The sequence below is a fragment of the Sylvia atricapilla genome, chromosome 1 (genome assembly GCF_009819655.1).
Source record: "Sylvia atricapilla isolate bSylAtr1 chromosome 1, bSylAtr1.pri, whole genome shotgun sequence".
Classification (NCBI taxonomy): Eukaryota; Metazoa; Chordata; class Aves; order Passeriformes; family Sylviidae; genus Sylvia; species Sylvia atricapilla.
The window spans coordinates 14,811,480-14,832,023 of record NC_089140.1 but is presented as its reverse complement, the minus strand read 5'-3'; the positions used below and the strand labels follow the sequence as shown (position 1 = coordinate 14,832,023).

At 41.4% G+C, this 20,544-nt stretch overlaps 1 protein-coding gene and 1 long non-coding RNA gene across 3 annotated transcripts in view; one reads left to right on the top strand and one right to left on the bottom strand.

Annotated features, from left to right (window-relative positions):
* Positions 1-2,459: 2,459 nt before the first annotated feature.
* LOC136359033 (uncharacterized) lies at positions 2,460-4,138 on the bottom strand. The gene is made up of 3 exons (XR_010743212.1): positions 3,594-4,138; positions 3,143-3,229; positions 2,460-2,758 (listed from the first exon to the last, which is right to left on the bottom strand). It is a non-coding gene; the product is annotated as an uncharacterized lncRNA (long non-coding RNA).
* Positions 3,323-20,544, top strand: part of ZEB1 (zinc finger E-box binding homeobox 1) — a 122,716-nt gene continuing 105,494 nt past the window's right edge. The window contains exon 1 of one of the 2 annotated variants that reach the window (XM_066315270.1): positions 3,323-3,419. In XM_066315270.1, the coding sequence (XP_066171367.1) occupies positions 3,362-3,419 (58 nt within the window). In that variant the 5' untranslated portion in view covers positions 3,323-3,361. Of the gene's footprint in view, positions 3,420-4,200; positions 4,272-20,544 lie in introns of those variants that run through there. The other variant, XM_066315278.1, reaches the window with a different exon arrangement.

The window sequence follows — 20,544 nt, the reverse complement described above, 5'->3', positions numbered from 1 at the left end:
AGTTGTTTTCCACTGTAATTCTCAATTTATTAACTAAATGAACATCCTTAAATCTAGAATCCTCAAGATCCTACATGAAACTTCACTTCATGAGCATCAATAAGGAGTAGGAATACAAAGGACCGATTGCTTTTATTTATTGATACATACTTAAGAGATCATAAATCATAACACAACATACAGGAACATTCTTTAAATGGGAAAAACTGTCTGTAAGAATCATTACCTGGTTTTTGAACATCCATAAGCAGTGTGACTATGGAAGTATTTTAATTTTTGTCTTCAGACAACGGAAATAAATTTCAAAAAAGATGAAGTACAACAGCTGTGCAATCTCATGTTTTAACTACAATAAGCCTATTTAGGTTGCCTAAATTCCCATAAAAATTATGTTACTAGAAATTGTTATGGATGACCACTGTCTTAGAATTCCTCCTTTAAAGAGTTGTCTTCTCAAGACTGCCACATTTAGGAGGATGCAGAAATATACCTCTTCTCTAAGATTTTGCAAATGAACCCATTAATTAATTCTGAAATCCTTGACTAAAAAGTCAGACTGAAAGCTGTACACCATAATGGAAAACCAGATTTTCCATTCTTGAAGCACAAACCAGTTTAAATTACACATACAACATGCTCGTGTATTGCAGAACATGACAAAGACAACAGGAATTTTAACTAGTCACTTTGCATCCACAATTAGAAGAACATATTAGTTAAAAATGCTTTTACAGTGGCTGCATCCTTAATTTAGCACAGTAAATAATGGGAACTTTGTATACAAATATGTGAATTGCCCAGTTGCTTGGAATAAATACAACAAAGTTTAAAAATCAAACTCCAAAACCTCAACTTATCTACATATCTATTTACAAGTTGTGAATGAGACACTTTTCCTAATGAATCGTGATTTGGGTCATCAATAACTTGATGCAAAACATTATTCTCTGATTTTTTTTTAGTTTCTAGACCTCCTTGGTCTCAAAGTTAATGTATACAAAGGTTGCTTTGGTTTTCTCTTCTCATTTATCCAAACTATAGCAGTGTACAGCTACCAATGTTCCTGCCAGTTTCACTTCTGCTCTTCAGAAGCTAATGGGCAGCAGGAGTTGTCACCAGTTTCTCCCAGCTGCTCGGAAATCTCAGGAGACTCAACTTCAAACAGACACTATGGTTATTGGGAAAAGGGCACAACAAACACCAGGAGACTGTTTCTCTTCTCATTCTGTTAGGAAACATAAACTGCTCAAAAGGAAGAGACAAGAATTCTTATCCAGAAGTGAAAAGTGACAAAACTCAAAGAAATAAGCTCTTCAAAGTTGCTTAAAGAGGGCCTGGAACTTAATGTGAGCAGGCAGAATATTCCTACAAATCTACAAATATGTTTACAGACATTAATTATTATTTGCAGCTACCTTCTAAGAACATGACTAAATTCAAGGAAGTAAAAACTTTGCACGAAAACCTGTATATCATATTTTGGTTCATTGTCAAATTCATCCACAGAATGATAAAAAACATTTAACAATTTCAACACTTGAAGCACTCATTTGCAAACAGTTTCGCAGCCACAGGTTATCTTCTGCACAGAACCTTTACAAGCAAGGATGTTGAACTAGAAACAAAACTCTGCCTTAAAATTTATAATTTGTTCACTTGAAATTTGAGCTGACAAGTTTCACTTTTATCTTATACTTGGTTTCACGTTACAGTTCTTAGCCATCCTCCTGTTTGGGGTTCATTACTCTCATGCCAAATCTAATGGTTTTGAATGACTCCTGTTAGTCCATCAAGTACTTGGTACTGTTTGATTTGCTTCTTTCATCACTATTAGGTAGATCCTCATTAAAATGTTGAAGTCAGCAGCCAACCATCACTGAGTAAAGACACATATGTAAAAACAATACCTCTAAACTTAACATTTTTTTGAGAGCTATCAGACAAATGATTGGCACCTGCAACCACTGTTTTCATTTTTTCATTTGAATATCCAAACCCAAAACTCGGGGGTTTTTGAGGGTACAATTGATTAGGAAAATATCCCTTTGGATCTTTACCTAATTCTGCATCTATTTTAGCCCAATACTTATTTTCTAAGCACTTCTGATTGTGCAGACTCCTGTGGGAGCTTCAGATGCAAGGTATGCCCATAAACTGACAGTGTTCAATAGCTCCTAGAGACATGTCATACTGCTTCCATGAAACGAGGTGACTTGTTACAGCACGTGCATATATAGCATGTGGAATGTGACAAAGTAGAGCAGCTGAAGGCCTCAAGTTCTGTAGTGCATCAATTTCTTATTGAAAATATCCCATTAAGAGAAATGCTTTCACTGAAATTTAATTTCTTTAGATAAAAGAGTTCCCCAGAAGCACAGAACTATAAATTCTACAGAATCACGCCAAGGAAAAAAAAAAAAAAAAAAAAAAGAAAAAGTAAAATAAGGAAGCCTACAGGCAAACTTACTAAATTATTTTATTGCCTGAAGTGAAAAGCAAGAGTAAATAAATAGTACAAGTGTTTGATGGTTTTAATTTTTAATACATTAAATAAGTTTATTAGGCACAACAGAGGTTGCTTATTAATTATCCATGAAAAATTGCTCTCTTCTTTTGATTTTTTACGGCATGGAATTTTATACCTCTCCTCCTCTTGGTAATACCGGGAAGTATGACTAAGGAAAGCCCGAGTGCGGCAGATTTCACGTACGGTGGGAACGGCGTCAGTATGATCCAGCTGTTTGCTTCTCGCTCAGCCCTGTCAGAGCAGAGGCCGGTGCCGGTGAGCCCCGGTGCCGGTGAGCCCCGGGTGCGCCCGCAGCGCTGCGCCCCGCCAGGTGCGGGCAGCGCGGCCCCGCCGGGACAGCCCCGCGGGGCGGGGGAGCCGGGCCGCGCCGCCTCAGCCCCGCCGCACCTGGGGGCGGCTGCCGGGGGCCGCACCTGGCAGCGGGGCGGGCGCCGGGCCGGCCCCTCGGCGCGGCGCTGCGGGACTGCCCCGCGGGGATCCTCCTGCCCCGCCCGGGGGCCGGCGACTACCGACACCCCCAGCCCGGCCCCGCCCCGCGGGGGACCCCCGCGCTGCCGCCGGCACGGGCGGCGGGGGCCCCGAGCCCCCCCCGGGCGGCGCCGCCGCTCCCGGTACCTGCGGGCGCAACTTTTCCCCCGCCGCCGTTCAAATGCGCTGCCGTAAAGCGCCCGTCTCCCGTGGCAACAAGGTTCCGGGCGAGCACTAGGTGTAGGAAGGTGATGTAAAAGTAAAACCACCCAGTGTCGTAAACCAGGTCCGGGGGGGAGGGGAGGGAGTGAGGGGGGCGGGCGGGGGAGGAGGTGACTGGAGCATTTAGACACCAGCGAGCGGATCATGGCGGATGGCCCCAGGTGTAAGCGCAGGAAGCAGCCGAACCCGCGCCGCAACAACGGTCAGTCACCCGCGGGGCAGCGCCGCGGCCGCGCTGGGGCGGCGGCGGGGCCGGGGCGGGGGCCGGGCACGGCCGTCCCGAGCGCGCAGGGGGGAGGTCGGGCGGGCGCCAAAGTAATTCCCCCGCCGCGGCTCGCCGGGAGCGCGGCTCCCTCCGCACCGTTATATCCGCTACCTGGAGCCTCCCTCGCCGCCGCCTCCCTCCTCCGCCTAGCGGTGCCTCCGCACTTCGCCGCTGTCCGGGACCGTTACACGCTGCTTCCCCCCTCACGCCCCGCGACCGCCCCGCCACCGGCAGCGGGCTCGGGGGCCCCCGGCCGCGCCGCCGCCCTCCGGCCCCGGCGGGGACGCCGAGCTCCGCGGGGAGCGGCGGGGGAGCGGCCGCCGCCCGCCCGGCCGCGGCAGCCCCAACTCCGAAACTTGTTACCTGCGCGCTACCCCGGGCGGAGCGGGGCCTCCCCTCGGCCCCGCGGGCGGGATCGCCCCGCCGCCCGCCCGGGAGCGCCTCTGCCGCCCGCCGGAGTTTCCCCCCCGTTCGCCCGGCGGCGGGCCGGCTTCTCGCCCCCGGCCGGCACTCCCCTTTCGGGGGGCGGCGGTGGGGGACGCCGGCCGTCCCCCAGTGGGCACACCCGGGCGCACACGCGGGGGAGGCACCGGCGCCGCAGCGGGCGGCGATTCGCGCGGGGGCAGCGCGGCCGCCCCGGGCCGGCGCCCCCGCTCCGCGCCTCCCCGCCCCGCCGAGAGTTGGTGCCCGGCGGCGCCCCGCGGCCGCGCTGCCGCCCCGCGGGGCCGGTGGGGAAGGGAGGGCTGCGCCCGGGCGGCGAAGTTTCTTCCCTTCCCTCTGGCTTCGGAGGTACCTGTTGTATAATAATGGGTGGTAACGGTTTGGCCGGGGGCCCCCGCTCCGCTCTCCGTGCGTGTGTGACCAGCTGCTGCAGTCTATATAAGGAATTACATTTACATTTCAGACTTAAGGGCTGCTGTGGGGTGGTGTTTTTTTTCCCCTTTGGTACGTGTGTTACTTTAAGATGCAATGGGAAGGTACACGGCGGGGGGAATAAAGGCTCGTAACACCCACTCTCTACTTATTTTCTGAAAAATGGAGAAGTAGTTCGGTCCTCGTAGCACGACTCTTCGGAATAGGATGTAGAGTAGGCAATTTTGTAACCCTCCTTGGCAATTTTAGGTTTTATGTGGCATTTCCTGTGCAGGGTCACAGATAGGAAGGCTTCGCCTGCGATCTGAGATGTTTTCATATGCGGTGAACGGTCTCCGAAACAGATCGGAGTCACGATCGGTGCTTCACCTCTCTAATCCTGACTGTTCGGGGCGTAACGTGGTGATAAATGACGGCCTTTCCAGGGTCTAACGGGTCGGTTTGATTGCGTTGAACTTAAAAGGGTTTTCTTATTTTTGCTGTGTGCGTTTTCTAGCAAGTATTCTTGTTTGCACGCTCATGTTATTAATTTCTTGTCCAAGAGTAAATATTTATATTTAGCTCATGATTTGGCTGTGCTAAAGGTAAGTTTGGAAAGTGCTTTTCTCTTTACCTTATTAAAAATGTGGATGATCAGAGAAAGGGGCTTTTCTTGTTGCTGACGACAACATGTGTGACATGTGAGTCTGAACCACCCAGCGTCTGGCAAGAGCTGTAAACATGTTTACCTGAACAGGAAAGAAAATGGATTTTTCTCTTAAAGATCCAGTGATACGAATACCGTACTCTTAAAGCATATCAACAGATGACTTGAGGGAGAAATTTTCTGAAAACCTGGCTTTTGAAATCGACGGGAAAAAAAGATCCTTGATTGCTGCAGCAAATGGCAACTTGTGCAGGTAGAAAAAAAAAGATGGTGTTTAGTTTTCTCCTGCATGCATGTCAGCCCCCTCCTGTCTGCTGCCTTCATTCTCAAGGGAGAGATTTATTTACCACGCTTGCTGTCAGTGTTTTTCCTTTGTGCTTAATATTAGAAAACCAGATTTAAGGCTGTTTAGCACAAACCATTTTGTGTCTAGCTTGTATCACTTACAGAAAACAAAAGGTGGATAAGATGTGGTATCGTTCCAGGTATTTTTCATCTTCATCACTTTTGGACCTCATTGCTGTCCCCACTTTATTATAAAAAGCCTCTGAGTCTTTATCAACTATTTCTGCAATGTAAAATGTAGTGTGTCGTGGTTTAGGTTGGTTTTGGTTGCCTTTATTGAGGAATTAAAACCAAGTTAAGTCATTGTGCATTGGAGCATCAGGATCGGTTAGATAATAGAATCTGGATAATAGAGATTTCTCAGCAGTGGGTTTATGTTTGACTTGCAAATATTTACTGAAGAAAATGCATAGAAAAAGTGTTAACCCTTTAACTTTTAAAATAAATAAGTATGATGCTTTTTCCCCCCCAAAGTCTCTAAATGCACTTGATTCTAATAGATATCTTCTGTTAATGAAGAATGGACACAGGGGAGATACATAAGCAACTGGCTTGTTTGTAGCATAAAAAACAAAAGCGTTTTTATGCTGTTTCCTCTTTACTTTCCCACGGAATAGGAAACTATTGCAGAGAGATTGCATTAGACATCCAGTGTGCCAGTTAATAATACTGGGCTATGGCATTGAGTTATGATACTGTAAACTTTTCTTCTTTTTATCTCTTGTTAAACTTAATACAGCTATTCTTACACTGTAAACTTTTGTTTTGTTTTTTTTTCTCCCCCCCCCCCCCCCCCCCCCCCCAGCTTTCTCTCTGTGTTTGGGAGCCATCCTGGTGCCTTAAGTCTAGCTGGGAAGACAGTCTTATTTTCTTAACTCTAGAGCTGGTTCCTTTCCTACCTTGTTTATTGCTCCCTACAGGAGATCAGCAAAGAGCCGATTGGTGCTGCCATTGAAGCCTCGCTTGCAAGGAAATCTGGCACTTCCTACCTGAAGAAAACTATCCTGTGTCATTGTCCTTAGTTCTGGCCAATACACAAAAACATCTGCTACAGCAGAACACTTTACTAAGTGTTGAGATACTGTGATACGGCAGAAACACAGCGCTGGTTGAGAGTCTCTCATCCTATCTACTTCTTCCCCTTCTCCTCCTCTTTGGATAGAAAAATGAAGAGGAGGAAAGAGAGACACAGTTTGGGTATTTTTTGCCGGTGGTCTGCACAGCCGCACTCTCATGGGACTCCTGTGTAGACTTCAAATAGATTCTATATCAGCAGAGGTCGTCTTATTCTGAGTTGGTTTGCAGCCAGGATTAGTTGCTTTCTTAGCTTCTCTCATGTATGTTATGGGATTGTATCAGTTCTTATTAAACTAATAAGCAAAACTAAATGTGATACATCTTGTCTTCAGCAATGCTGTGAGATAAGTAAAACAAACAAAATATTCAAAACTTCCCTTTCTAGAGTGTAAATATATATCAACCTTAAGTATAGATGTTCTGAAAATAATGCAAGTATGCATTCAGGTTTTCAGATGCCATATTTAATGGTAAAAAAGAAGAACACATGAATTGGACTAAATTCTGTATGCTGTCTGGTACATGTGAGGAGAAGGTATTAGCCAGCCTTGGTCACAGTGAGTTCATTGCTAAAAGGTTATGTAGACTGACTTGTTAGAGTGCTATTTTGGTTGCTTTGCAGTTGATGCTCTTCTTTTTTTTATTTCTGTTAGATAATTTTGTATAAAGTTTTGCTACCAAGTCAAGAACTGTATGAAGACTGTAAGTCCCTTTGAATATGGCAAAAGCATATTTCTTTTAGCTCTAAGGTGTTAACTACTGGCAGGATGTCAGGTGTTAGTGACACTTGGGATACAACATTTCTGGTTGTGCCTGTCTTCTCTTGCTCCCTTGCCTTTCTTTTTTGCTAGCTATCATGTTTTCACTCTAGTGTTAATTTAAATTTGCAGTCTGGGATTTTTGGAATGTAGCCTGAGTTAAAATTCCAGGCACAGTGAACAGGTCTACATGGACAACTGAATTAACTGTTTGGGACCAAGGAAACCTTCTCTCTTATAAATAAATAGTACTTCTGTTTTAATGTTAGCTTCTGAAATATGAGAGCTCTATTAAAAAGGTTGCTACCGTTTCTCTGTCAGCAATCAGTGTGTGTTGTATTAACAGTTGTGAAGCAGGGTGTCTTAAGGTAATTAACTACCTGAGGCAGTAGTTAGCTTTTTGTTAAGGTAATTTGTTTCCGGAAACAATTTGCCTTGCATGCTGGGCTCTACATGTGTGCTGCTAAAAGGGTTAATGAAAAGTAGCAAGAAGATGAAACTCTCTTTCTGACATGGGCTTCTCACCCATAGGAATCACTCAATTTTTTTTAGTTAGAAGTCTGAGGATTTGACTTCCTTGAATTCAGTTCAAATTTTCTGTTGAATATTTTTCGTTACATCAGATAGACTCAAGGGGGAAGGATTTCTGTGGACTTTGGGCTTTATGACAGGTCCTGTTAATTGGTGTTACTGACTTTGGTTGGGCTCTTGCTCTCCTCTGTGGACAGAGCAGGAAGAAGGGGTTCTACAGCTGTTCCCTACTTCCTTCCCCAGTGAGAATCCAGTTGTGGTATTAACCTGTAATTTCTTCTTTTAGAAGTTTTCCAGTGCTGGGAGGAGAGGCTGAAGTACTCTGAAGTCAAAATATCACTGTAATGCCTTTCCTCGTGTGGAAACATCTGTTTCAATAGTGTTTGAAATGCCAGTGAGGAGTGGCAGACATTTTTAACGTGTGTGGGACTCTGTATTATGATGGCAAAGAAATAAAGTTAAGTTTTGTGAAACTTGGATTGTAGGTTTTTTGCTTGTTGGTTTTTTTTTTTTAAGTGATTTTTGATCAGCTGATCTCTATTGCAGAGAAACTGCTGGAACTACATTATCTGGCCAAATGCCTCTTAGGCATCCCTGCTTCTAAATTCAGTCATTATTTACCAAAAATATTAGCTTATTGCTCTCAAGTCATTAGCTGTTTATAGTCACTTCAAAAGCATTTAACTAATTGATATTGCAAGCTGATTGGAGTAGGTGTGCTTTGTCAACTGTAAACCCACTCTTTGACAGTACGTACTACATCTCTGGAAATCATAAGGAGTCTACTATGATACGTTTAAAATACCCAGAACTAGAGGTAGAAAACAAAAAATTACTGTTTTTATGTAGGCATTCATACTGTATTACAAAGTTCCAAATTAATTTTCAGCTGATTAACATCAATATTCCTGAGTTTTTGGGGGTTGTTATCTATATTTTTCTGGAGGACTGTCACACAGGATCTTTTCTGTTTTGGGCAACTGAGCAGAACCCTGTCGTTCATTTGTGGTCTCAGAAACATTGGTGCTTCATCCTGGCCGCTATAATAGGCCTGTTATTTTTGAGAACTAAATTCTCAAGTGACTTACCCAAGGTCACACAGGAAGTCCATAGCAAGACTGAGTCTCAATCCATTTTTAATCCTCAGGACTACCCTTGCCTTTGGCTTGATCTAGAGCCTTAAAGGGAAAGAATAGTTTTGTCATTTGGTAGTTACTATTCCTTTCGGCCTAATTATTTAAGTTCTTTCATATTTATTGGATTGTGGGTTTTTTTGCTTTTAGAAAACAAGTGGCAAGATGCAAAACTCAGTTTTGTCTTTAGCCATTTTTTAGATGGTATTAAGATATTTCACTGGTGATGTCTCTTTAGTCTACGTAATGATGTGCCAGAGAAGTAGAATGTCTTCTGGTGTGTTTTGTATTCCCAAATCTGAAGTTCATTGATGCGAGGATAGACAAAAATAAATCACATCAGGAGGGAATTAGTTAAAGACTACACTGTTAACATCAACACCCCTGCTGGCATGTGGAAGGTTTTGAGGGGGCTGTTTCCTTGGAGTTTAACATCTGGGCAGAAATTATTTCATGACATGTTGGTTTTGTTGTGACAGACATGACTAAAGAAGAGTCTCGGTCTATTACTGGTATTTCTAATACTTGAAAATGGTAAATATGTAAAAAAGCATAAGTCTTCCTCAAAACAAAATTTCCCCAGAAATGTGTATATAAGTGCAAGGCCTGGTAAGTCATCCTGCCTGGGACAAACACATGCAAGTCTAGGTTTTACCAGCACAGCTGCTTGTCACAGGTGGAGCTGTGTGGGAAGTGGCTGTGGGTGCAGGTGGGTGCTGCTCCTGCCCAGGCAGCGTGAGGCAAAGGTGGGTGTGAAGAGTATTCTCATATCATCATTTGTGAAGATGTGTGGTTAGCTCCAGTCATGAGACACTGCAGTACATCAGTTTGGGTAAGGATTCTTTCCTGCTGAGGGAAATGCTGTTTGAAGTCTTTAGGAGTTAAAAAAAAATGGACAACCCTCCATGCGAAAGTTTGGAGAGCAGAGGGTTGTATGTGTGACTCCTGGATGGGTGAGGCAAAGCACGTATGGGGAAGGAGGGAGAGTGGAATAGGCAGGGGACTGCTTCTCACAGGAGGTCTGATACCTGATTTCTGATGCACCTTGCTGTCTTTCCAGGGAGAAATGTATGCATGAGAAGATTGCAACAGTAAATAGCTTTAACCTCAGTTGGCCGAGTGATGCCTTGAAATACTGGAATTTTGTTGAGTTGTGTAGGGGGTTTTATGAGTGTATTGTTTTGTAATGCTTTCTCTTGCCATATTATGTTGGCAAGTTTTTAAAATCTCTTATAAGCCATTGCCTTTAGTACTTTGAGTTGATTTTTTTAGCTAATTATCATGTGCTCATGTATTTCTCAGTCTTGGTTTGCTTTTCTGGTTGTGCAGTTCCTTGCATCTTATTTTCTTGTTGTTGGAAAGAGTAACAAAACCTTAATATTTTGAAAAACTGTTCGCAGTTGCAACTTTCTAATCTTTGTGACTATTTCTTTTAAGGAAAGACTAGAGTTGCTTTCATTTTTCCTACTGAGCTACAGTTTGTTTATTTAATAATCTATTTATCTCTTTCTTGCATAGATAAGTAATATTCCTGAGTGACAGTCAAGGAGAATGGGAAGCCCAGTCAAGAGCATTGAAACTTGATGGATAAAAGACTCCAGTTAAATGCAGCGTAGTTTTATAAATCTATTTCAGTACTCCTGAGAAAAATACTGCTTCCATCACACAGTATATAAGCACCTTTCAGGCAGTAAAAATGTATGTATTGAGTCTTCCTGTATCTTGGCCTTTACATCCAATTCCTTGTGCAGCTTACATTTGTGTGTTAGGAGGACAAGTGATGGTAGAATAGAAAGAAAAAACTTGTTAAATTTTTATCTGTGTGTGGAGCAGTGAGGCAGGATTCAGACGTTTCAGTTGGGTAGCACTGAACATTGACCAGGTTTCTTTAGACTTGTACATTTGTCCACAGAAGGGACAATAGAGAAGAAAGGAGCCTTTTCTACTTTGCCTGACTCTGATTGTCTCAGATGCCATTACTGTAACGTAACTATATATTTTATTTTAACATGCTTTTTCAGAGCACCAGAAGTTAACTAAAAATATGCTTTCTCATTTTTGAGAAGTCAGTACTGTTTGAAAGCAGCCTGTTTCAGTTCTCTCCTTTTCAGCTGTCATTCCCAGCTGTCACAATTTCCTTGATGTGAGGACGCTACCCCTGTTGTTTCAAAGCAGTTTAGTTAACAGCTGCTGTCACCCAAAGGTTAAAACCTGAAAACAGGCATCTTTTATTGGTTTCCTTACAAATATTTGCTTTCTGTTTGGTAGTATCATTCTTGTTGCTCTCCTTTCAATGTGTTTCACTAATCCTAGTTTTGGAAAACTGTGTAGAGCAAATGAACAATGATGCGTGTATTCTTTGAGATGTGGTAGGATGCTTAACTATAACTGAAAAAGAGAGCAGAAAGAAGTTCTTTGCTGTGCTGAGATGACATGGCATCCTGTTCAGTTAGGATCCATGACCATGAGTAGCAGTTTTTCTTCAGTGAAAGGACATGTAAAATTAGTTCTTTAAGCACCAAAAACTCTCTGTGATATGGGAGCGTATCAGAAGGAAAAGAAACAATTGTTCCTTAACTAACTCTGTAGTATTCTGTGCTTCTTTTGATGTGAATACCCTCTCTTTCTGCAACTCCTCTGTTCTTTAGCTTCTCACAGGTCAAGTGATAGATCAGGAACACTGGAGGGGCTGGCAAGATCATTGGAGATAACTGAGTTATAATCCTTTCTATTTACCATGATCCTGAGAGTAATTTTCATGGACAACACTTGAAGCAAAGGGGTTAAGAGTTTGATGTGGTAGAGAGTATTTTTACCTATGAAGTGGTGTGCCTGTCCTTGTTAGGATCAAATGCTAGTTGGTCCAGTGATGCTAGAGACCATGTTCAGTTATTGTGATATAAAATGTTTTCATTATTTCAGCAAATGTCTCTTTCCCAATTCTCTTTGATAGGCAGCTGACAGACGGTGAGGGCAATTTTCTGTTCTGTTTTGTAGGCATCCATCCACAGATGTGTAAATGGAAGAAAGCAAAATGATATTACAAAACATGACAAATGTGGCATGATTTGAAAAAGGCCTGGGGAAATCTATTCCATCTGAAAAAGGGCAAACTAAAGAACACAAAAATCAGGCCTTAACTACAAGACTTAAGTTGATTTTTGTTGAACTGGTAGATCCCTAAAGAAGCAGGTTGGGCTTTTTATTTGTTAGGAAAAAAACCACTTTCCTTCTCACCTCAGCTAACATAATTTTTTATTCAAGCCCAGAAGCATCAGGGAGATGAGTTGTCCCTTTTTCTAAGATGCACTTGTCTTTAAAAAGTTTTTCTTAATGCCTTATTTTTGCCATGTGTACTTGCACATATGTATTCTTCTTCACACCTTCTAGTCAATTTTATAATTTCTCTTAAGTTACTCTAAGTCATATTAAGTCTTAGACTGGAAAAGGAGATGCAGTTTAGAATCTGTAACCTGTTTAATCTTCCATCCTGTTTTGTTTATGTCTTTCTATAACCTTTCCTTTTCTTCCTGGCAGAAGTAGTATTCCTGGCACAGCTTTTGGTTAAGTCAAGCAAAATAGAACCAGTCACACACTACTGGATTCATTCTTATGCTATTGTTCACAGGAAGAACCTAGGTACAGTTTGCCTGGTAAAGAGCATGAGGTGGTGAATAAGGACTCTGAAACAGATTTGGAGCTGTAATGACTGGCTTCCTTCCCTGCTGCTGTCCCTTCCCCTTCCTTGCTAAGCATTTTCATTTGAAATACTAAGGTGTGGTCATCGGGCATATCTGTTCTCAACTTCCAGTAATTTTTTGCTCACTGCTGAGCTGCACCGTAATTGCATATGCAAATGTAGTGGTTTTTTCCCCCTTCTTACCTTGTACATGTGGGAGAGGAAGATAAGGTTGCAGAGTACTGTGAGGATGTGTTGAGGAGGTGCTGCAGATGGCTGCAGAAGGAGGCTAGTACTCAACCTGCAGGACAAGGCTCAGCAGGGGATTTCAGAACTTCCAGGTCTGAAAGGCAACAAGAAAACAGTGTTCTTGCCAACTTTAAACTTTAGATAGGAGCAGATTGTAGGATATAACAAACTATTTCGATACATTCTAGCTGCTGAGTGCTGAAAGTAAATTTGCATTTCCATTATGGATTTGTTTTGTAGACATATATATCTACATCTATCTCTCTATATATCTCTGTAGTTATATCCAATAATTTGATCCATTAGACTGGCTTGAATGCTCCTAGTAGTAACACAAGGTAGACCTCTGTTCATAAGTGTTGTACAGATATTAAAACCACAGAGTCCAATTCTGTGGAACAGACTATTCTGACAACTTCTGCCCTTCATGGTGAGGCTTACCTTGTACATTTTCCAGATTTGGAATTGACAGATGTATTGTATTCCTGGAACACTAAATATGATTTTGAGCAAATATTGGAAGATACAATTGGTTCTATAGTGCAGTCAAAATGCTGGGAGACTTTCTGAGCAAAAGTGAAATAATACCTTAGAAATGAGAAGCAGAATTTAATTGGTAGTTGTGGCATAGGAAAAGGGAAATAGTTCCAGTGACCTGTCATGCAGTATAACGTACCACGGTTCTCTCTGTTTCACCACGTGATTAATCACGCCTGCATAGTTCATGTGGTAGGTACATGATGGAGACAGACACATTAAAAAGATGAGCCTGGCTTTTACCACAGCATGAGTGAATAAAACTAGTGGCAGATTTTCTGTTTCTGTGGACTAAGCCAGTTCACAGAAGGAGAATTTTAGCTTTCCAACTGTAAAGGATACAAATAGACTTAGTTGAATAAAAATCATGAGACGCAGCAGAGGTTTATGATCCTGACCAAAAATTCTTATGAGATGTTTGATGCAAACTGTTGTCTGTGGATCTGATGCTTCAAAAATATTTTTGGTAGTACTGCTTGTGACAGTGCTCAGATGATTTCCTTCAAAAGTGAAATAAAGTAAAGTGGTTAAGAACTCCAGCAAATATGGGCATTTTCTTTGTTTTAGTATGAAGTTGCAAGCCTTCTCCATTTATTTATGTCATGTGCCTGGAAAAAAGTAATTAAAAAAACTCCTTGTTGTGCAGTACTGTACGCAAATCATTTCATTGCATTTGCTTTTTCATATGTATGGTGTCACAATACTTTGGCATATAGAAAATATATACAGCTTTTTAGAAAAGAGTGAGTTCTTTTTTGAGCTGGTAAGAAAACAGAAGTGCTGAAACTGAAAGCTTAAAAAATGATTTGTTCTAATAGTTAACAATTACCTATATTTAGCTCTTATTTAATCTTTCTGACTTTTGACAATATTTTTAAGCATTTTGAAGGTCTCATATAGCAAATTCTCAGAACAAAAATGTTTGTGACTTTTCAAGTTCCAAGATGCTCGCTTACTGTGTAAAGTCTTCTAGGTTTATGCCTTAATGTATCTTAACAGGCATACTAATGAAGCTTTTTATCCTTTTAGTATTCCCCCAACCTGTCTACCTTTAAAGAATTCCTGTATCTTCCTTCAGCCACAGTTTTAAGTAGGACTGCCAATCCAATGTGTGTCTTGCTCATTCTTGGGTCTGCTGTCGGAACACTTTGTAGCTGAAGTGTGTGTGCGCATGTGCAGCTGCATGTGCTGTTTTCCTGCCTTTTCCTTTTGTCTGTCAAGCTCCTGGCTGATAGCAGATTAGCCATCTGAATGTGGGCAGCAAAGAGTAATGGGCTGTACAGAATGCCTGGGGCTTCTTGCCTACAATAAAATGACTCCATTATAAAGCAAAAAATGACAAGCCTGCCATGGAAGATGTCTGTACTGGGGAGATGGAGAGAGTAGCCTTTGGTTTATGATCATGTTAATGGGTGTAAAATAAACTTAATTTTTTTCAACTGTCAAAAGTATTCCTAGGTGCTTTACAGAGCAGTGCAGACGGTTCTTCTAGCAGGAAAATACTTATGAGCTAAATCGGTGATGTACTACTTGCTATTCCTGATTGCTATATATGTGTGGGGGAAGGAAGGGAGTAACAGCATGATGGCTCAGTTTCATTTTCATCATGCAGGTGTGCGTGGTTTTTTCCTTTCTTTTCAATTTTTTTATCTCTAATGTTTTGCTTAGTTACAGGATTACATAATCTGCCCTGCAGAAGTGTGTTAGCTTTATTAAGTCTTTTGGAAGATGTGGTAGTACAGATTTGAAGGAAATTGGGCCAGGAACATGGCTGAGACACAGGGAATCCAGATGCTGGAGGAGGACATGAAATATAAAGCTGTAGAAAGTTGGATTAAGTAGACAAATGAGGCTGTGTGCAGGAGCATAGTAGCAGGAAAAGTAATGGGGAATCTTAGCAAGTTTTTTTTGACAGCTATACTTACCCATTGTAAGAATCTAGTGTTTAAATAGTTCTCTTGATTGTCTACAGTTTACTGTGTCATTAAGCAGTAGTGGCTGCTTGTGCACTTCTAACTTCCAGTTTCAGCTTTCAAGAAGATTTTTTGTTTGTTTTTATGGCATTCAAGCTCTAAAAGGTGATCTCTCCCATTAAAAAAATCATGTGCAGTATGTTAATTTATGCTAAATGAAAGATCTTGCTGGTTTGCATCTGCTCAGGAAATTAAGACAGCCTCTGATATATGTGAGCTTCCAAACTAACAGGCAAGTCAGGCTAAAAACAATTTGGTATATAGAATATGGTTGTCTTGTCGAAACATGGTGAACTTGTTTTAAAATGCTTAAACAAACCTCTTTACTGACATTTGGTGTAGTTTGTCTTGCTTGTTGTAGTCTGTTCAGTATGTTGCTGTGGTTACAACTGAAGTGGACTCTGGAAATCTATGCTTTAGCAGCAAAATGTATGAATTGCAACTTTCAATAAATAAAATGGGAATACTGTTTGAACAAGCTTTATTTTTCTCATTCTTCTTAGCTGCTGCCAGGTCTCCTTGTGACTGTGCTGGATGTGAATAGTTTGTTGTAAGGATTGTGTCCTTTGAAGATCTCATTTTAGCTGCATATTATACACCAACTTTCCCCAGTCTCTTGGATTGATTTGCCTTAAGCAAAACCCCTTCCTAAACATTTCTGCACCCTTCCTCTCCTCCAATAAAGTCTGCTGTCCACTGCCTCCTCCCCCCTCTCCCAAGAAAAAGGAAACAACTGAAACTGATTATACCATAGAGCTCCACAAATGCTGTTCCCTTGACAGCAGTATTAATTCTCTTTACATACATTTTTGTTTTGCATTCAGAATTGTTTCTATAATGATACGACCTTTTTATGGTGCTGAAAACTGTATCTCCTTAGCAAGGAAGTTGGTGATGAAATTAAAGCTTAACTATCTCTTACAGTGGGCAGTACGTAACTGGTGACAAAATAAAATACATTCTGGACTAGTTTAAGAGAGATCTGTGGGGTTTTTCTCATCTCCTCTTTCCTTGCCCCATGTGATTGCTGTGGTTTACAGTAGGAAGCCACTAGTTTCTGCAGTCACAGATGGGAAGGGAGGTGTATTCACTGCTAAGTGATGTAAAGACGTCTGAGTAAGAATAAGAAAGTGAACTCTCTTAGCGGGGAAGGAGTTAGCTACATATTTTACAAATCTTTCAACATCTGTGACTTAAATGGCGCTCCTGAAACCAGTATGTTGCACGTTAATGCAGCTTAGGAGAGTTGCATTTACTAATATGATGAAAAAGATCTAGACGTGGTTTGTCTTTTACAGGATTTTCATAGTTGCACATCAGACTGAGGAGAGTACTGCCTTTGACTGACCTGGCTGGCATGGCTGCAGTATTGTGCCATGTCTGGTTTTAAGGACAGACATGTAAATTGCAGAAGAGCAGAGTGGCAGAACAGTTGAAAGATCATCTTCACATAACCAAAAGAAAATGTGGATTTCATTATTTTAGAAGTATTTAGGTACAGAAAAAAGTCTTTTGGTGGACAGTTTTACTTGTGTTTTTTCTGTGTTGTTTAAGGTGCAATGATGGCATAGCTGTGTCAAGCACCATATTATGAGGAAAGTTTGTAAATCTGAAAGGATCTGTGCTAATATATTCCAAACATACATAAAAAGTCCTGTGATGGGATGTATACCATTGAGGAATGGCACAGGGTGTGTGGAACCCAGTGTCCTTGCTTCCTAGAGTTGAATGATTGGTCTTCATTAGTGACAAGTGATATGGTGTATCAGTCTGACCAAGCAGTACACTGTTTCTAAATGTCCCTTTCAGAAAAACTCACTAAAACCAGGAATTTTTGACAGCTTTCTGGGTCCTGCTAGTGCCGGTTAATTTGGAAGTAAACATTTGGTTAACTAGTATAGTTCAAGTTCTCTATTTAAAAATACACTAGTAAAATATAGTTTTAATAAACAGGATTAGCCCTCAGTTATAACAGCCTTTGGCTTGATGCTTAAGATCTCTTTGTGATTTTTTGGGGGGGAATACTGGTTCAGCAGGATTGAAATCCCGAGTTTAGGATGTGATAATTAAGAGCACCAGCTGCAGAGCTATGAAGTGCCTGAAGTGGCATGGCGCAGAAACTTGTAAATCCGTATTTTTCATGTTTAAAAGGTTAACAGTTCAGAGTATTTATTGCTAGATTTAACTCAAACTACAGAATATTTTAAAACTATGCAAACAGATTGTCTTTTGCTGATTGGAGTCAGGAGGATGTGGAAAAAGCTTAGTGTCTCCTCTGTAAAGTATCTAATGTACAAACTATGAATTTACAGAAGGCCTTGTGCAAACAAAAGTGCCGTGCTTGTCATGAAATGAGATGCTTAGCAAATAGGGGCCTGGAGGGTGCCTTCTTGTATCCTTCACCTTGTGTCCTCCCCCCAATTTTCCTGTTATGAATCTTAGTGGCCAGCCCTTGCCTTAAGCTTTGACTAACACAGATGTGGAAACTCATAGGTTTACGGTGATTTTTCTCTTGCTCCCTACTTCAGCCCAGAACCATGTAGTTTACCTGTCTTTCAACTGTCTGCTGTTTTTCTTAGGGGGAATGGATTTGTTTGTGCAGTAGACAAGTTAGGGTATGTGAAATATTGTTTATTGCCATCTTTTCTATGTGTTGTAGGCCCTATGTGAATCTTGGTGACTCCAGCAAACATGAAGAGGAGTCTTTCAGATGTGCTGTATAGACAGATGTTATAAAGCCTCATGTTTTTGTTTTTTTTCCTTGTTGTGGAATTGAGTAGTTCTTAAAAGAAGTTATGTGAGTCAGTGCAATATTCTTGCTCCTGGATGAAGTGTTGAATCCTGTCATGCTTATCTAGTTGTCCAAGAACGTGGAGATTTTAAGATGTGCAAGAGCTACAATGTATTTTCCCCTCCATTCTTCCTCCTCTTCCAAGCAAGAATGTTTTAGAGATGGGAAAAAATGCTACCAGAAAAAGCCAAATCTATGTTTTTCAGCTTAAATAAAGCTTATGATTATCTCTGCTGTAATAATAGGTAGTTTAGGTTTCTTGGAGCAAATCATGCAGTTCTGGAAAACCAATGTGATTATTACAGAGTACTTCAGTGGACAGCCTCTGATGCAGTTGGGAACTCTTTAATTTGGGTAACTTGCAGAGACTGAAATGTAATCCTCAGCTGATCAGTCTGTAGTGTATGAAAACAAGGAGTGTCAAGTTCTGTTTTGGAAGAAGCATGTATTCAAAATCATTCAGGTTCATTCACGTGTGCTTGCCCTTAGATTTCCTTTTGATGTTGACTCAAAATGATATTCTAGAAAACCATACAGCCAAAAGCATGTTGATATTACTGCCTTGGGTATTATTGATGAGACTAATCAATACCTCTGATTCTATCTCATTTTTGCTTTTTAAAGTTTTGTTAACTGAATAATTTCTCTGTACGTCGCAGATTCCTGAAGTATCTGGTAGCCATCACAGCCATCTACGAAACTCAAAATATTCTAAAACTATAAGCAACTGCACCAACATGACAAATCTGTTTGCTTACACAGCATGATAGAACAGGAGGGATTTCTGTACCATCTTGAACACAACCTGCCAGGCATTAGGAAAGCAATGTGCTTTGTTCACAGCAGGGGACAGGAGGGATTTGGAGAGAAGTGAGGCCTGCATTGCCTTGTGATGCTTGTTGTCATCCTCATGTGAGAAAAAATAAGTGTTTTTTAGTCATCTCTCCTGTCTCAAACCCTCTAGAAGTGTTATTTTTGTTGTCTTTCTCCATTTCTTCAAGTGAGACACTCATGGAAAGCCTACGTGTAGGTTTCCATTTCAGCTTGAGGGCTCCGGAACAAAATATTCAGTCTTTGAGATCATGTCAGTCTTCCACTTTTAATGGAGTCTTGGCTATTCCTGTGGGAAAGGTGTAGATGAAGAAATCATACTGAACATCTCATCTGCAGGATTCAGGGGGCCCATTTTCTTAGACAAAAAGAGCAAGCATATTTTGTGCTTCCTTCAGAGGTGATTTTTTTCCTATTTGTCAAAAGAATAAAGACTGTCTCCTGCCCACAGGTTATTTAAATTGATGCCCTAGTGTTTGAGACGAGAGCATGTAATGCAACTAATTCCTGTCAGTTAATGATGTGTGTCCCACTAAACACAGCCCTCTTGCTGCTGCCTTGAGAAGCCGTCAGCGGGGCAGTCCCGTGTCTGCTGTTATTTGTGTGCCTTTGGTGGAAACCGTGAGGAATAGAGGCTGCTTTTTGGCAGATGCACCCACAGGGCTTTGGCATAGAAGCTAGAGGTGGTAGCAGTAGGAGATGTTGGTGCCTTATTCTTCAGCTTGGGGGAGTCTGGGTTGCTGACAAAGTGACAGAAACGTGTCTGATTGCCAGCTATGGTGAGCCAGCATCCTTATGTGAAACCACCTCCTGTAATAAAGTGAGGTTTGAGATTCTCTCTAGTTAAGACATCTACTGGTAGCAAAATGCTATATTACTTGTAAGATGTAAAGAAAACAAAATTGTTCTTAGGAAAACACTGCCTCAGAAATGCTGCTTTTTAGGGTGTAGACCTCTTCGTTGGCAGTAAAAACAAACAACTTGCTTGCTGAACTGTGACCTGTTTTGGAGTGACAGTCTTGCAGCTTGCTGAATCGACAGCTGGGCTTGCCACTGTGCTGCCTGGAGCTGAGAGCCAGCTTCACAAAGGCTTTGGAAGAATACATTTGTTTTCGTTCACTGTTGTTATTTCTCAGCAGGTTTTCAGTTGCTACTCCCCTACTTTTAGTAGCCCTGAAGCTTCCCAGCCCGCTACTGTTTCAAGTTAGTTTCTTGTGTGCCTTCTTTAAATATCCTTAATGGCAGCTGGAAGACTCAAATAATATTTGAGAAACTAAGAAAATCAATGATAAGTTATTTGATAAAGCTTTTTGAGCTCTGTGGTTTAGCTAAGTGATTTAAATGTGATTTTTTTTTTCCAGTTTGAATCAACTAATTAACTTCTAGTTAGATAGAAGAACCTGTGGGTTTGGTTTTTTATGTAAAGAGGGAAGGATATAAATGCTTTGGTCAAACCTTCTTTCTGGTAATAATTCAATATTCTGCAGATGAGTTATGTGAGTTGACATGAATCTGGCTAAAAAGGAAAATTATCCATCTTTTCCAGATGAGGTAGTGCCAATTGTTAGGATTAAATGTTTGTGCAGAAATTATATTATCTCTGAGCTAAATTTTGCTAAACATGCTGTGACAAATTTGG